Here is a 19,045-nt window from a genome sequence, read left to right on the forward strand (position 1 = left end):
CCACCAATCATGTGTAGCTCCCTCTAAATGTAGCGTGGCATATTTTATTGCCTCCACTTCTGTCATAGGTCTCAGTGCTAAGAAGGTATCAAGCTTGTGAATCCAAGCCTGCGTTGTCATTCTGCTACTACCATCAAATGTAGTCAAGGAAAGCTTGCCTGTAGCACACTTTAATTCATTATTCTGGCCATGAGGTCTCCTATCCTGTCTTGCTGCCTTGTAATGCTCTCTCCTCTGATTAACAAACCTCTTGAATGTCATCCTCTCTCGCACCTGTGGAGCTAATAAATCCCATTCGTCATTCGCAGCCATGAGGATATCTGCGAACATCTCCTCTCCTGGTTCTTCTGTAGGTGCTACCTCAGGCTCATCTCTAATGAAGGTAGGACGTGTAGGCCTATCTGCTGTCCTGGAATGAGTCCTATGAGCTCTAGGTGACCCCACCGCACTCCTGTTATCTCCTTGCTCCTGATTATGTCTGTCTTGTGGGTTCATGCGCTCAATCATGGTGGTGAGTGCCTGCAAGGCCTGAGCCATCTGCTGCTGTCCTGTAGCCATTGCTCTGAAAAATTCCCTTGTTTCCTGCTCCTCATTCCTATTGCCTCTGGGTGGGCTACCCTCTTGCCTGTCACCCATGGTGCCCGGCTGCCTGTCAAACAAAGCTCGCCTGTGAGTGTAATATCTGTGAGAGCCAACCTCAGGCGGCTGCATGTGATTGCGTGTAATATCTGTGTAAAGTGGATGCCAAGAAAATTAGTATTCAGAAGAGAGTAGAGACTATTATTTATATAAGCCATATTTGTGAAATAGTGAATCTTGATACAAGGAAATGTTACATTTTTAACTTGAAAAGAATTGTAGGTTTTGAAAATGAAACTTATCTATAGGTTTTATCATTTGAAGCCATATGAATATATAATATTCATGAATATTTAGCATTACTAAAACAAGATACCTTTTTAAGAGTTTCCTTTGACCACAATTATTTCTTTTAATCTTGGCTGAGAAGAGCAAAAATGCTTCTCAAATAACATTTGTGATAAGACCCGCCTAAGGTGACTTGGCATATGTTGTTTTTAACTTTTTAACATGATCCTTAGGGACAATACTTCACATCAAAAAAATGTTTAATCACTGGGCAAGGATGGAGAACAAACTTTTAGCAGGAATTAAACATGGTGTGATGTAAAGTGTATTGAAGAAATCATTCATCGCTACAAACCATGTGTATGCACCATTATTCTTATTAAGAAATTACAATCATCAATCAAGTGCACATACTCATGGGATTATATACTGGTGTCAGCAAAAAGGGGACAGCATATGAGCATCAAGCAACAAGATCAATGCTGAGGTATTCCCACAAGACTTTAAAGTGTCAATCATAGGGGGTGCGTTAGGGGCTTCAACAACATAGACAATAAATAGGTCTCAGCCACAAGGGAACAACTAATAGTCATCTACAAGTGTAACCAATACTGAGTGTCACATTGGAATGAGTTTCATGTGACACCTCACTAGGACAACTTATAGGAGTCAATCACATATGAATTAAAAAATTGTAAAGGAGTTTTTATAACAGTAGAAGTTTAGCATTTATAATAGTCAACCAACATCAATTTATAGTTAACAATATTATTTGCTTTTGTTGATGTTAGAATGATGCAGTACAACAATGAATGGTTAAAACTGGCACAATATTGGAGGAGAGATACCACTAGCTTGATTTGTGCAAAGATGAGCACACATTTGTTGAGTGTTGTATTAATGTTTGGTGGGAAAAGGAATGGTATATAATACAGGATTGTATAAGCCATTGCACACACAAGATAGACTATGACAAAAACTAGTCATGAACATTGTCCTTGGATTGTTGTGCACAGAGTAAGGTAATGACTCCATTTTGTTGTTGTTGATAGTTTTTAAAACTGGCGCACATCATTCCTTGGTAGAAGATGAATGATGATTCTAGGGTTCATGAAATTAATTCTTCAATGAAGCTGTGTGATTACATATATTACTATAAAATATTACCTAATATAGATACGCAAAGTTCCTCAACCATTTTGACATACTTTGTGGAAGAAATTGGGCATATGGCTGATTTACGATTTTTCTTATCATCCATGGAATGATGAGCAAAAAAAGGTTATTATTTAGAGTTGTGGCAACTTACTTGGGTGTTTAGTAGTGTGATGTCTCCTTCCCAATTTGCCTTAAAAATCGTAGTTGCAACAATAATACTACACAAGGATATTAGGGTTTAGAGGAAGAGACATGATGGGTCCGCCCAAAGCCATTTCTACACCAAGCCCAAGAGTGCATGTCTACCACAACCCTCTTGCTTGCTTGACAGCTTGTACCTACTTCCTCATTCATGTCTCATCTTCCGGAAGAGAGGTGCCATCTTGTGGGGTTGGGGGGAGGTTGTAATGGGTTTCCTTGACTTTGTAAATGTCCTCTTTGTTCTAGGCCGCTATGGTCCTTCTAGGACGGCCTACTTAGGAGCCTGCTTGTCACCCTTCTCTTACACCTCAAGCTCTCTCCTACAAGGTGGATTTTAGACAGTATGCATATCTATTTACTACCATAGAGGCATACACTTAAGCATTAATCTTACTAAGCATCATCAACATATATATATAATGGATTGACAAATATATTGAGTATTATTTATACCAAGAATATTGGATTGTGAGGATTATACTGAAATCTCTCAAATGCTCTTTCTTGATTGACCTGTTGTAACCTTGACTGATTTGATGTTTGATGAGATGAACCCTTGCTGGTTCAATCCTTCAACCTGCTGTAATTTTTTATTCTTTTTTTGTGTGTTTTAAATATTAGAGATGGTCTTTTAGAAATAGATAAAAGTTGTAGAAGGGTTTCTTTAATTCTCAACACATATTGAAAGAATACATGAAATGAATCAACTGAAGCAATAAACTGGAGAATTTAGAAGCATACCCGTAGGTCCTTAGCCAATTTATTGAATTAAAAGAATTCAATCAGCAACTTACAAAGTTCTGATTTTTTATTCTAAAACAATTCAGATCTGCTCTTATTTAATACTAAGGCACCCAAACAGTGGAAGATGGCGCCAATAAATGAGCAAGTTGTGCGTTTGGGAAAAGAAACCTCCAAACCACAGAAAAATTAACAGCAAAACAGTAAGTAGGAAACCTACAACAAATCTGCCTTGTAAGAAGCCAAATCTGCCCCAATTTAATTCAATTTGTCTTCTGAAAGAAGCCAACCAAGCTGCAAAAATTCCATTGATCTTTCACAATCTCAAAGCTACTGAATTCTGAAGAATGCACACTCTCCAAAACAGATCCAAACCCTAGCCACCATAGCCTAGTGCTCAGAAGAAATGTCAAATGCTCAATATCAATGACTGAGATTTAATTTCATCTTGGCTGCCTAAATACCCAAAAAGTACGATTTTTGGCAATTAGGTTTTTAAAAATCATAACTTGCTTTTAGGGTTCCCAACTTAAACCTAAAAGAAACGCCCAACTTAGGAGATATTAAATTTTCACTTAAATAAATTTAAGTGATGCACTTTGTGGTTTTATTTTAATATTTCATTAAAACATTAATTGCCGGTGGAAATCACTTAAAAATTCACATCTCCCTCATTATTGCTCAGAAACTGAATCTGTCAGAAGATGGGGCCACAGTTCGCCATGCCAATGAAAATAGGACCATGTCTATTTTTAGCACTTTTTCCCTAAAAATGAGGAAATCCTCATATAATGTCAGAAATGATGAAACGAAGACCAGAATTGAACTCAACACTGAACTAGAAAAAATAGACAGACCACTCCTCAAGATACTGCATCACTGACCCCCTTATTAATACCCTGTTAGCCTACAAGGGTCCAAAAATAGGCTAACTTCTCAAACCACTGTCCTTGACTAGGATGGGGACATTACACTTGATGCTACTGTTCCAGTCTGTATGTGCTGGAGGATTCAATCTGCTTTTGTGATTGATGTTTTGCCGACGTGTTGATGATTTTTCCTTAGTGAAGATCCGCCTTATATAGCCTTAAGAAAAGTGAAGAGCCATGTCTCTTTCCCATGGTAATGTCTCTTGCCCAAAATTGGCATCTCCTCCATACTACCTGCTGACCCTTCATTAAATCGTAGCTATTTGAAGCACTATTGTTATGATTTGTTTAAGGATGACTGCTGCTTAGAATTAACTTTATGCACTTAGTTCTGGGATTGCTAACCAGGATGTTGTATATATATATTTTCTTTTTTAGTTTGTCATTTGGTCTAGAGTTGGGGCATGACAAGTAGGTGAAAAAATTTCACAACAAGATTGTGTTGGTGCAAGCAGAGTTTGCATACAATAGTTTTAGTAAACAAGTCTACACAAAAGAAACATTCTAGGTGGTGTATGGAACTTCCTGAGAGGCGTCATTGATTTGTTTGGATTAGAAAGTGTTAAGCATGCTAGTGTAGAGGTTAAGACTTTGTGCAACATATGGAGGATATACACGTGTAAGTCAAGAAGCAGCTAGAAGCTAACAGTGCTACATATAAAGCACTTGCAAATGAGAAAAGACTTACATAGAGGGTGAGCTAGTCATGGTGCATTTGAGGAAATAGCAATTCCCAAAAGAAATTCATCATAAGTCAAAAACCCAAGAAAATTGGTCCATATGTCTTGCACGGAGATTTTCAGAAAATGCATTTGAGATTGAGCTGCCAACTGAGTTTGACATATTGCAACCTTTAATTTTCTCAACTTGTTTTCCTACCATGTGTCTAGTCTTGATGATTTCATGTAGCCAAGGAGTACTAGACTGGAGGAAACATATGCATGAGAGGTAAAATAGGAGAATACATGAATTTTGGATTCTTGCATTGGAAAAGAAAACTTGATGGAGTGAGTACAAATAATGTTTGATTCATTTGAAGGGTAAAAGACTTGAAGAAGACTCATGGATTTTAGTAGCAAAAGTGAGTAGCTGGATTAGTCTTAATTTTGAGCACCTTGTTCAAGATTTTGTTATGTGGGGTGTCTAATGCAAGAGCATCCAAGGGGTCAAGCAATCTTGCATCACCCAAATTTTTCTGTGTTGTTGTTTGCGAAGTATTACTTCTGATGGATGCACAAAGCTCTTAAGACATTTTTGATGCACTTTATTGAAGAAATTGGGCATGTGGCTGAATTACATTTCTACTTATTTCCCAAAATGACAAACAAACAGAGGTTGCCAATTGGATTCATGGCAACTTAGGTGTTTAGTAGGTGAAAAGGCTGCATAACTGCATTTTGAGTTGGTGCAAGCAGAGTTTGTATACAACAATTTAGTAAATAGTTCTACATGAAACAGAAAGACACATTCTAGGTGGTGGATGGAACTTCCTCAAAAGGTGTTACTGAGTTGTTGGGAATAAAAAGGGGCAAGCACATTCGTGCAGAGGTTGAGGACTTGGAGCCACATATGGAAGACATCCACTTGCAAGTCAAGAAGCAGCTAGAAGCTAAATATAAAGCACATGTAGATGAGCATAGAAGTGGTGCACTTGAGGAAAGAGTAGTTCCCAAAAGAAATTTATAGTAACTTAAAGCCCAAGGAATCTGCATCAAACTCCAGCTGCATGCGATGTTGATGTTGAAAATGGTAGATAGATTGACAACTGGGATTCCATTGGATGAGTCACAACTTGATATAAATGGTAACTTAGAGGTCTTTTCTGATATTGGAAACCCAAATGAGGCTTAGTTGTGTATTTTCATTTTGATGGTGAACATTGAAACATTGAAATCACATATGTTTATTTTTATTGCTGCTATAATTGAATCAATGAACATACATGCTGCTATTTCTTTTGATAGATTATATGAATTATGAATTTCTAAACTTATGTTTTGATGTCATGTATAGCTAAATTTGTAAAATTTTAAGTAAGTCTCCCTACACATATATTTAAATTTTTTAACCACCATCCCCTCAAAATGGCCCTCCAGATCGCCATCCTTGAAACATGTCTCTTGCCATTCACATTTCTGAAACAACAGAGCCTGAACCCCTAAATAATGCCCAAAATCTGCCATCTAGATGTTTCAGAAACCCTAGAACGTTTGAAAATGAAATGCATTATTTTGATGATGGAAAAGCAGATTGAAGCATCTGAAAATCACTTAATTTTATTTTCTGTGACGATGACCAAACCATTAATGGCCTGCAATAAACTCAAGAAAATGACTCCAGTAGTGAGCCATGGCATTTTAACTTTTTTTCACAATCCGCTGTCAATCTGTGCTCTTCTTTGCAAATGGAAGACTGAACTTAACAATGAAAAACGTTCTTTATCTTTAGTATTAAAAACTGGGCACATTACAGCTGGGTGCACTCCAGGTAAATGATCATTCTCTGGGTTTAAGACAAGCATGGACATCATTTAGAGAGGTGCACACCAGAGTATATCTGGGACTTTTCACTTTTTGGTCCATAAGTAGACACTATGCTTTATGGCATGCTCCAAGGCTGCAGAAGACCAATTTCATGTTCTTTCGAGCTCTGCTCTTCACCTCCTCTTGACACATCAGAATCTCTTCAGTTGTTAGTGCAGGAGCAATGATTAGGGCTTGAAAGAACGATGTCTGTGAACATGGGAAACTAAGATTTGGCAAACTCGCGAGGAATGACAAGATATTGAATCAAAAGATAACTCATACAAAAAGTACAAGAAATATATGTATTAGGGGGTCTTGGAAATTTGCAGTATCTGTATTAGATATTGTATTAGTTTCCATGCTAATCTGTAAATAGATTAATGTATGTCTGAAACAGTTTTGAGTACCCTGATAGATGATTGCAGTGAATGCTCTGTTAGACATTTAACTTTTAAGCAAAATGTGGATGTATACAGATGGGTACCATGATAATGAACAAAACAAAGTTTTGACAATGATATGAATATTTCATAAAGCCAGCCTCACTGAAATGTTGTCTTTGGGACTGCAACCTTTACTGGATGTGCTGATTCAGGTTTGTTGGTTGCAACCTTGCTTTTTTATAGTCAAACAAAACTAACAGGCATAAACCAGGCATGCCATCTTCATCATGATACCAACCTTACAGCTTTGAAACAGGTTCTGGAGCCTCAACAAAATTGTTTGGAAAAGGTTTTACACCTGAAGTATAGAGGGAAATAAAATTGTTTAACAATTATCTCAACCAAGTGTTGTCTCATGGAATATGAAGATAGTAGGATGTGTGCAGGAGGTTTAAATATTTTGTAAGGAATTCAAATTGTTATCTCATGGATAGCAGCCATTGGTTATCAAGCCTTGGTATTTACTAAGAAAATACATCTGGGTTTGTAGGTCCATCTAAAATTCTTTGGAAGTGAATTGTCATCAGACATGATTTGAAAATGTGGTAGCATACAAAAGGCTCACATCACGTTGACAAATTTCTCAACATGACCAAGAAAGTTTAAAAGGCACTCGTTAATTCTGGATATATTCAAAATGGGGGTTGTTGGTAAAGCTTTTGGGGGAAATCTGGATCCACTAAAACCTATTTTAAATTGTAGATTGGGAATGCAATTACTGCTGTAGGTGCATCAGCTGCAATTGCTTATATCAACCCAAAAAAATGGCATATTGAAGATATGTTACAAGTTGCAACTGCAATTTTCAGGCATTCTGCCAGTTTTCCATCCTTGTCAAACAAGGTGAGGTAAAGCTGGATGAGGTTGAGGAAGTGGACATTTACCTTCAGGGTGCTGTAATGCTACACTGCCCTGCATGGAAGGGCCAAATGAGTCAGCTTTGGCTGTCAGACAGGATACAAGTTTTGTGCAACAATTAGCACAAAAAGAGTAAATAAGATTCATTCCTCCCATGATGACAATTAGTCATACTTTCTAAGTGGTTGTGTGCTCTCTTATGGATTGTGTTTTCATCTTATGCTTGTCTTTCACTAGTTGCCATTCTTGATGATGGAATCATGTGTCCCCAACACACATAAAACCATAAATGACATTAAAAATATCGGATACTTATTCATTGTAAATTGCAATGTTTTAAAAATATCGGATACTTATTCATTGTAAATTGCAATGTTTTATTTTAATCTAATATTTTCTTTTTTCATTATTTGAAAATAAAATCAAAGATATCGATTCAATGTATTTATTAAAAATTTTTAAAATACATGAAATATTTTTTCATAAAATTAAAAGAAAAATGTTAGAAAACATGGGACGTGACAAGAAGGCAGTGAATATGTGGCCTTGAGAAAACTAATAGACAGAATGATAAAGCTAGAAATATGGCATTTTTTGATATTCCAATTTTAAACCAAATTGATGTCATCCTGGCTCTTACATTTTCAACCAGATTGATGTCACCCATCTTGATAAGGAGAATCATTCAAATGATTGTCTTTGTGATAAGCATTTGTTTTGACTAGGTGTTGTTGTTTCTCTTCCTTTCATAACAACACAGAATTTAGAAAGACGTTTAAGTTAGTTAACATACTGCGTTGAATGTGTATGGCTTCTTTGATAATGGGTTTACTCTGAGTTAGGCAGCCTGTTCCTTTTAGAATGTCAAAAGGGGGCCTGTGTATGTTTGTAACTCATTGTACATTTTTGGGTTTAATATTGATTGGAGATGTGAGAGCTACTAGTATACTGCTTTACTGAGAGCTCTCTTTCCAAGCAATTATTATATATTGTATATATAGTAAATAATATTTGTTTTTTGTTTTCATTTCAATATGAAAGGATGTGTTTCTTAGCATGGGTAAGGGTCTTGTGGTAAGGTAAAACAATTGGCATACTGGTGACCCATGGTCAAGCTGCATCTGCCAGAAGTGCTAAAGCACTCACGATAATGTGGCTTAAACACACAAGGCTGGGTGCAAGTTTATGTTGAATTGTGATAGAATAGGTACCCATTAGATGCAGCTTCAAAGCCAAAAAAGTTGTCTGAGCTTTATGGTGTGTTTTCTTGTGTATGAAAGGTGCTGGGTGAGAGTGCTATACAATTTATTGAACAAAAGAAAAATGAAAAGAGGTGTTTCATATTTTTCCTTAGAAGTTGTGTAAATAGAAAATTTACAAAGTCTGGCATGTCTTTACATACAATTATGTGGGCCTTGATTATTTTTAATTACTTCATTCTATTCTTGGATGCAATAAAAAAATTGCACAATCCTCTTAAAAAATAGTAACATTTGGAGCATCTTACTCATGATAATGCGATAACGGACATGTTTCAATTCATAGTCGGAGAATATATTGAAATGCCTAGAATTTTGATGTAAGTAACACCCTTGGGTAATTAGGAGTAATTCTTATAGTTTATAGTGAGATCTAAAGTTTCTTGGAAGATTTTTGTTGTTCAAATTCTTTCGTTTATGAGATTAATTCAAGTTTGAACTCTACAGATTCTTATAGGTTGTGATGGGGTCCGTTCAGTTGTTGCAAGATGGATGGGCTTCTCTGAACCTCGTTATGTCGGATATTGTGCTTATCGTGGATTGGCAGTTTATCCTAGTGGACAACCGTTTGCACAAAAAGTGCATTATATCTATGGCAAGGGAATTCGTGCTGGCTATGTCCCCATTACATCTACTAAAGTCTACTGGTTTGTCTGCTTCAATAGCCCTTCACCAGGTTTGCTTCACAAGGAAACCTGTGAAAAAAAATTTAAATTCATAGCTTTGTCATGAAATTAGAGGAATTTGATGTGTAGTTGGCACTTTCATTTACGTACATGCAATGATCTATAAATTTAGTGAGTTCTTGTTTACATGGGGTAAATGTTTATAGTGATACAGCCTTTTTCACAATAAAGAGGAGACAAGACAGAAATTGTGTCATCATCCATATTTTTGGTTTCTTATTGCCAATTTTCATTACCAAATGACCGGGCAGGTCCAAAGATGACAGATCCAACTATCTTAAGGAAGGAAGTCTCTCAACTTGTTCGTGAGTGGCCTAGAGAACTCATTCAAACTATTGAGAATACACCTGATGGGGCCATTTTGCGAACTCCTTTGGTAGACAGATGGTTGTGGCCTATTGTAAGTCCAAAGTCAACAAAAGGTGGCATTGCACTAGCAGGAGATGCTTGGCATCCCATGACACCAAATCTTGGGCAAGGAGGATGTTGTGCACTAGAGGATTCTATTATACTTGCTAGGAAGCTAAAGGAAGCACTTGATATGGATGAACAAAACAATTTAAATGTAGAGGAAGCATTACAATCCTATACAAATGAAAGATGGTCTAGAATTTTTCCTCTAGCCATTAGAGCTAATATTGTCGGTGCTCTTTTGCAGTGGGAGAATGAGTTGATTTGTTCAGTAAGGGATAACATAATTATACCAAAAGTTGCACAATTAGAACCTTTTTTAGAACACACAAAATACGACTGTGGTTTGTTGTATACAAATCCTTGAGATTTTCAGTGCATGGGAATGAAAGTAAATTATGGTAATCTTACGAGACTCTCAAGGCTTTGGGCTTGCCTACTAGCCCAAGTTATGGTACTAATTCTATTATATCTCCACTAGATATTCATTTATTTCTTTTTTGCTATGTACATCTCCCCCCACATTGCCAAAAAGGTAGAATATATTATTCATTTGCTTCACACTCAAAATAGTAAATTTGTTGTTGATTTCAAGCTCTCTGGATAGTATTCCAATAGTTTAAATTCATTTCTTTCTATCAATGTGAAATGATGGAAAGTAGTAAGTTATTCATAGATGGCGATGATTGTTAATCTTCTTTGTTAGTGGATAATTGATGCTTTATAAATAAATTATCATAGTTTTTTAATATTTATGAAACTCATGAAGAACATAAGAACCATGAAAAACATAGCAGTTTCTTACATTTTCAATTCTTAACATACTTTAATGTTCTTTCTTTTCAAAATGCAACTCCCGAAAGGATGGTCAGCATGTTGGTATACCGTATACACGATCAGAATGTCAGTGGAGATAAATCCTTAGTATAATGTGCATGAATTAAGTAAATCTAGTCAACTCCATGCATGCATATATGGGTCTTGATGAAATCTATCAAATAACATGACTGGTTATTTAGTTGCAATTTTGCATTCAAATTTTTATGTGCTGGAAATGTGACCCACAAAAGGATGATTAGCAATTTATTTCATAGGCAGAATTTCGGTGAGACACACCCTTAGCATTATGTCAGTGGGTTAACTACAACCAATCAACTCCATACACATATATCTCATACTAGTGGACAAAGAAGTACATGCAACATAGCTTCATGCAAGAATGCAACATGCTAATGGACTGTAAATTCCATGTGGGTAATATAGAATGTTAGTTATTTAGGCAATAGTAGTGGACTTTAGGACACTATAAATAAGGAGATATCAATGACTAAACAACTTTCGTAATATCAATGATGTATATTTAGTTAGATCTATTAGATTTCCACAGTTCATGTTAATAATTGTAGTTGATTTCTGGATTCAACTGTGTAAGCACTTTTGCATCAATGTTTCAGGTCACAATACGTGAGTGTGAACCATCATCAGGATGTATAGTTAGGTCCAATAAGGATTTGTAATTGCCCATGGGTCTATAACAGCCATGACAATGGTTGAAAATGGATGTTGTTATAGATGAAATCATCTGTATTTTGCAAGTTTTGAAAGATACTGGTTGGAGGCCAGAAAATTGCTCTTTTTCATACTTATTTTGGTCCTGTTTGGCACATTGTGTGATTTCTTTATGCTCAATGACACCTTCATTCTAATGATGATGTTGCACATTGTTTTGTTGTATCCACTCTTTTATGCTCTACTTTACTGTTCTTGTGTCACTTTATTGTGTGATTTTGGACTGCAATTATCATTATGGTATTTGATTTCCTTGGTGTGTTGTATCCAATGTAGCCTTCTCCAAAGAGCTTAGCATGTAAGGGTGCACATGAATTTTCAACCAATAAATTAATCTTCTACACAGCATGATGAAATGACAGTGACATATAATCTGTCAATTATTAGTATATTAAAAATTTTAAACACACAAAATGGGGCTTACGTATTGTTTCATGCATTTGATAATTTGGACATGTAAGGGTGCTAATGAAATTGCAACCAATATATTTATCTTATACACAAATGATGATGAAATGGTGATGATGTAAAGTATGTCAATTATTGATGCAGTTTATGTTTGAACAAGACAAATGAGACCCAAATATTATTTCTTGCATTTGATTCTTTTGACAAATATGTCTAGATCCATAGATTTCTTGTGATTTAAAACTCTTTATGTTTGTATTTATACAAAGCATGCTAGGAAGATTAGCAGCTTAAAAAGGCACCCCTTGGAATTCAAGAATTAATTAATCTTTTGGGGAAGCTTTTTCAAGTTTAAGATAATCAATATGACACAAGCTTGCAGTTTTGGTGGTGGTTTGCCATGTTAGACTCTTGATTCACATGGTCTACCCTTTGAGGAGGTTTAGATAGTCTTCAATTTGTTGGATCATGTCATAATTTATGAGTAATATGTGTTCCACCTTGCCGATTATGGGCAGTCCATGAAAGTACATCTAGAGATCATTTTGTCTAATTATTGTCCTTCACTTTTTAACTTGTTGAAGCACTCATTTCTTCCTTAACATGTATCTGTGTGTGGAACCTTGAGCCATGTATGCTGCTATTTGCATCAGGCTGTGGAATGTTGTGATTGCCCTCAATTGCCTTTGTATGAAAATTTGGTAAGTAGTGGTGAGGACCTTGCAAGAGAGCTATGATTGCAAATTTGTGAGGATTTCCACTCAATTGGAAAGTCATCCCTTTGATTTCTAACTTTAATATGGCTATTCAATTGAAGCATAAGCTTAAGCTCATTGAATGTCACTAAGCCAAAGGAACTTATATTAGAGCATGCCTTCATTGGTTTGAAATTAGGAATAGACTCTAGGGATTTCTTCAAAGCCCTTCACTTCAAGCAAGTTAGAACCCCAATCAAAGCTATCTAGCTTGCTCGTGGACAACTCACAACTCCTACGGATAGCCAAGACTTTCATGGATCATTATAGGTTAGTTTTGAAGTCTAGGAGGAGAGTGTAGAATACACTTAAGCTTTACAATAGTGCTTGGATGTTGTTCCTACCAAACTAAGTTATTTTTCTCAAGTTGCTTGTGACATGATTTATTCATTGTGAGCTTCAAGTTGCACTTAATGCAAATGGCGAATGAGAAAGAATGCAAATGGCTAATGAGAAAGTTCCTAGCTCGAACAACTTTCCTTGTGGTTTTTTTCAAGGCATGTGACACTTCATTGGTACAAAACTTTATGTCTATTATGGAAGACTTAGCATGCAATTTGTTGGCCTTGCATGGAAAAGTTTGTGAAATATATTAGGTGCTTCTTGAATTATTAATATTCAAAATGATTTTGAAGGGTTTGCAACATTTGAGAAAGGTGAAATCTCTTGTAAAGGAAAAAGGAAGATAAGAATTCTACCAAATCTTGTGTAAGATTGGAAAGTGAATGACACGGGAAAGGGCTTTTGATAAATTGCTAAGTGTAGGATGTTTGTTGCAATCTATGTGGGTAGATCCATGTATTATTGGAAAAGAATTGGCTACATTGCAAGCTAGAACAATCATTGAAAGATGAATAGATAAATGGCTAATGAAGGAGGAAATTGTTGATTGGGCTAAGCAAGAATGGTCAACAGAGTTAGAGGTATTTACTTTCCTCAAAGGCCATTTTGTTTTCTTGCTTCTAGATCCAGGTTTAAAGGGAAGGATGATAAAACATGTCAAGAGCTTTAAAGATTGAGAAATAAAAGTGATGCCTTAGAAAGTAGGGTTTTCTAGCTCCCCTCTCTCATTTTATGATACTTCATGGGTGATATTCTACAGTTTACTTACGAGACTTTGGAATGAAATTTGTTTTTAGTCAATAGTAGAAGAGCTTAAAGAAATAGATTCCAACTCTTTAATCGGGATAAGTATAGTGTACGTGAGAGTCAACATAAGCAAAGATTCAGATTTGTTGATTCTAATTAATATTCATTTAAAGATGGTGGGTAATGGGGAAATTATTCAAAAATGTTATGGATTAGCCTCACATGGAAAAGTGAGTGAAATATATTAGGTACTTCTTGAATTATTAATATTCAAATGATTTTGAAGGGTTTGCAACATTTGAGAAAAGGTGAAATCTCTTTTAAAGGAAAAAGGAAGATAAGAACTCTACCAAATCTTGCATGAGATTGGAAAGTGAATGATGTGGGAAAAAGCTTTTGTTAAATGCTAAGTGTAGGACATTTGTTGCAATCTATGCAAGTAGATCCATGTATTATTAAGTAAGAATTCGCTACACTCCAAGATAGAACAATCATTGGAAGATGGGTAGTGGGGAAATTATTCAAAGTAGCTTATGAAAGAATGCTCTTCAGCTGCTATAGATGTCACAAGATTGGCCAATATTGCAAAAGTGTGAGGAAAATAAAAAGAATGGAAACATGGTTCTACCTTGGCTCAAATGGCAAGTTAAGACAAATGACCTAAGATAACAATTTGTAAAACCCCAAAATCATGATTAGTTTTTCTCTTAAGAAACACATCCTTCATCATGGTTGGGCTTTATGAAAAAGTAGGACACACTTGCTATGCTTAACAAGGAAGCAAATAATCAAAACCATTAGAAAGTAACACGTAAGAATTGCATTCAAATAAAAGAAAAGTTCATGAGGATAGTCTAGAGGAGGAAATTTTTTCTCTTAATTTGGGTTGCTTGGAGGAGGTTGATTCATCTAGAGAACTAGGAGGAATAACCAATGAAGAAGAAACTCTTTAGCATAAGCATAAAACATGTTGAAACTTGGGAGCCATGTTTCTTAAGGAGGAAATGGAGGAGAAATTTAGAGTGGGCACATAACTAAAAGATTGGCTTTTATTCTAGTAGAGGAGGAAGAAAGGGCTTCTTTTAGAGAGATGAAAGTCTTATGTCCCTAACAAAAGAAGTTTCTTCAACAACCTATTCCTAGAAAGCAATCTAGATCCATGCTTGATACAAGAAACAAAATGCTTTAAATTCATTTTGGAAGAAATGGCTAATTTTTTTGCCCAAATAGCCATCTTGTATTTGATTTAGAAGGAGCTTCAAGTGGCATGGGTGTGTTTTGGCATTCGAGGGTCTTAATAGTTAATTTATTTGTAGTTTGGCAAGCATGGGTATGTTTCTCTTTTCAGAGTTGCTCTCAATATATTGTTGGCTACTTCTTTGTTGCATATTGCCCAAATTCTCCGATAAGAAAATAGATTTTGGCAAGAAATAAAAGAGTAGGTTAGGCTTTTTGTAGATCAAGCTTTCTTTCTTGGAGGGGACTTTAACACAATTGTTTCTATGAAAGATAATTATCGTTCTATTTCTAAAAGTTCTATATCTTTTTATGACTTTAATTCTTTAATTCAATTTATTTGATACAAGACCCAAACATGGTCTTTATACATATAACAATTGAAAATGAGGGTTTACTTAAATAGTGGACTTGATCGGTTCCTTATGTCACAACCTTGGATGTTAATAATTTGACAACCTAGCATGGAGATATTATTTGTGGTGGAATTGGATCATTCCTCATTATAATTTATGTGGCTAAAATATCCTTTGTTTCTTGAAATAGTGGAAAAATAGTGTAAGGAGTGCAATGTATTACATCCATAGGTTATGTTCATTCTGAATATGAAATTGAAGATGATTATAGTATTTTAAAAATATGGAACACATAAATAAGTGGTAATATGTTTTAAGACAAAGCTAAAAATAAAGGAGTTGGAAGCAAGTGCTTAGTTAATTTAGCAACATGATGTAATAGATGACCTTTTAGATAAGGAGAAAATGTTCTTTTGTAAGCAAGAAGACATTTTGAAAAAAGAAGAAATATTTTGGCAACAAAGCGTTACATATAGATGGGTAAAACAAGAGGATAATAATTATTTTCATTGTGTCTCAAGATGAAAAATGCTAAAAAAAACCATATAAATCAAAGATCCTAGGGAAATATTCACTTCAAATCTAAAGGAGATAAATTATCTAGTGACAAAGTTCTTTTTGAAACCGTTACAAAAAGATAATGATCTTTAGGAAGAGATTGGAGATTTTCTAAAGTGTAATCCTAAAATTATTTTTCCACCTTGTTCTTTAAATGAAGCCCAATTAGCTATTATGGATTTAAAAATTTAGCGCCTTGGACTTAGATGATTTATCTTTGGGTCTTTAAATGCGTCTTTAGAGAAATTTGGATTCTTAAAGGTTTTAAGTGCACTTATCTAGCTATTATCCCTAAAGTGGCATTTGCTTCTTCATATACACATTATAGGTCTATAGCCCTTTGTACCATGATGTTTTTTTTCTAAGGTTTTGGCTACGCGCATGAAGCGTCTGATAACTCAATGATTAAAAGTGAGTACCAAACCAGTACTGAGAGGGGGGGGGGGGTGAATCAGTACAGGCACAAATTTTTTTTCCTTTACCAGTTTGATTGCAGACTAAAAAATACTGGCAATCCTTAACACCGGTCCAAATCAAATTACTATCGGTTAAACACAGTGCAACTGTGAAAGATATGAACCGATCAATCTTCTTAACTTTTCATACAACCTACTCCCTTATTTCCACTTTGTCCTTATGTATAAACAGATAATCTATCATCAAAGATACAATAACTAGCTAGATCAACATGATTCACCGCTTGACAGAAAACAACAAAGCATCACATGAAAAAGACATCACATATGACACATATTTTTCACGTGGAAACCCAACTGGGAAAAAACCACGGTGGGGATGAATACCCACAAGCTGTTTTGAACTCTTTAGAAGTCCGCTCTGTTAGAAGCCTAGTCTGGTTAAAGACTGTTACAACAGGTTCTATTAGGAACCGATCCTGTTAGGGATCACCCAGTTGAGGGTTAAACCTTGTTAGAGGTTACCTTGTTAGAGGATTTTATGAACTCAATGGCTTTGAGTCACCCTGTTAAAGGATTTACAACAAGTTGGTTAAAGCTACCTGGTTAAGGGATTTTCCAACTGTTGAAGTAGTTAAAGATCAACAGGTATTACAATGATCTGGTAATAGCACTCAATGCCAGTGCAGATCCGCTTTAGTTCCTTCCTTCTACACACACACTATCTAGGTATCAATCCTCTCAACTGGTCCAACAAGAATCACATATCTTTGCACATAGATACACACACAACATTTGCCAACAACCTCAGCATGAGACACCATATCGACCTTATAGGAAACAAATAGGTCAGTAGCATAAACACTAAACCCTGAACACTTAGGTTGAGAAATTTAGTCGGTTCAATCCGGACCATTGAACACTTTGCATTTGAATACAACGGTCTTGAACAGATCTCAAGACATTCTCCATCGTTCGTTCTTCACTGCTTCTTGGAGGTGATAACCCATCACGCGTTCTCCACCGTTTGCAGAGACTTCACACATTCCTGAGGTAGATAGGATCAATCTCCTTCATGCAAGATCCTTCATGTGCACAAGGCTGACGTGGCAACATGATCAGATCTCCATTATAATGCTAACTCATCACATAGGCTCAAAACACTTCAACCGGAAACCCTGAAGCTAAGACTACCAACCGGTAGTCATGCCATATGAACCCTAGATACAAAACATTCCTTATACCGGTTCTCGTTCCGACATACCGGTTCCGGTTCACAACACCATACCGATTAACTTGGACAAGCATACTGCTTCACCTTTTTTCACATATGCCGGTTCACTCTTCATCATGTTACCGGTTCACTCTTCATCATATTACCGGTTCTCTTTCAGCATATTGACATCAATGACAACATTATATCATCATGTCAACATATTCTGCACATATGCCAACAATCTCCCCCTTTGACATTGATGGCAATATACAAAGATATCTCTCTTTCTACATCACATCTTCTCTTTAATACTGCAAATATCTTTTCCACTTCACATATTCTCCCCCTTTGACAACAATGCCAAAGTGGAGGCACAAGCTTCCTTGTTCCACTACGCTGCTCCCCCTGAGGAGTAGCATCCTTCAACACATCAATCCTAAGAAGATATAGCAAAGTAAGATCTGATTGATGTGGAGCACAAACCTTTAGATTACCTCTTGAAGGGGCAGCACCCCTAACTCACCTCTTAGATAGGTAAAAGTAGCCTTCGGTAGAGGCTTGGTGAATATGTCTGCTAACTGCTCCTTATTGGAAACATGTTCCAATACCACCTCTTTATTCTGAACCTTTTCCCTCAAGAAATGATACTTGAATTCAAAGTGCTTGGTTCTAGCATGTAAAACTGGATTCTTGGAAATGTTAATTGCACTTGTATTGTCATAGAATATACTTACCGATTCAGATACAGGAACTTTGAAGCCATTCAATACATGCTTCATCCAAATAGTCTGGGTGCAGTTCATAAAAGCTGCAACATACTCTGCTTCTGCTGTAGACTGAGAGATACAACTTTGCTTTTTACTCATCCATGAGACCAGTCTCCCACCAAGAAATAATGCACCACCGGTTGTGCTCTTCCGGTCATCTACATTACCAGCCCAATCAACATCTGTGAACACTTTCAGGTTGAAATCATTATTGTATGGATACCATAACCCATAGTCAATAGTTCCCTTCAGATATCTAAGAATCCGCTTGACTACTACCAAGTGGGATTCTCTTCGGCTTTGTTGAAACCGAGCGGTAATACCCACTGCATGTGCAATGTCCGGTCTGCTATGCACTACATAATGCAACTTACCAATCATTGATCGGTACTCCTTCTCATTTACCAATGCTGAGTCATCCTCTTTTGATAGTTTACAACCGGTCACCATTGGTGTACCAACCGGTTTACTGTCTTCCATGCCAAAGGTCTTCAAAAACTCTTTGACATACTTGGACTGAGTAATAAAGATTCTATTTTTCATTTGTTGAATCTGCAGTCCAATGAAGAACTTAATTTCCCCTATGAGTGACATTTC

General features: G+C 36.1%; 1 protein-coding gene across 1 annotated transcript in view; it reads left to right on the plus strand.

Annotated features, from left to right (window-relative positions):
* The window catches only part of LOC131041585 (monooxygenase 2), a 60,037-nt gene extending 49,398 nt beyond the window's left edge, over positions 1 to 10,639 (plus strand). Inside the window, exons 5-6 of the mRNA XM_057974719.2 lie at positions 9,429 to 9,657; positions 9,919 to 10,639. Coding sequence (XP_057830702.2) covers positions 9,429 to 9,657; positions 9,919 to 10,445 — 756 coding nt within the window. The 3' untranslated portion in view covers positions 10,446 to 10,639. The remainder of the gene's footprint in view (positions 1 to 9,428; positions 9,658 to 9,918) is intronic.
* Positions 10,640 to 19,045: the final 8,406 nt, after the last annotated feature.

This window comes from Cryptomeria japonica, chromosome 8, assembly GCF_030272615.1.
Source record: "Cryptomeria japonica chromosome 8, Sugi_1.0, whole genome shotgun sequence".
Taxonomy (NCBI): Eukaryota; Viridiplantae; Streptophyta; class Pinopsida; order Cupressales; family Cupressaceae; genus Cryptomeria; species Cryptomeria japonica.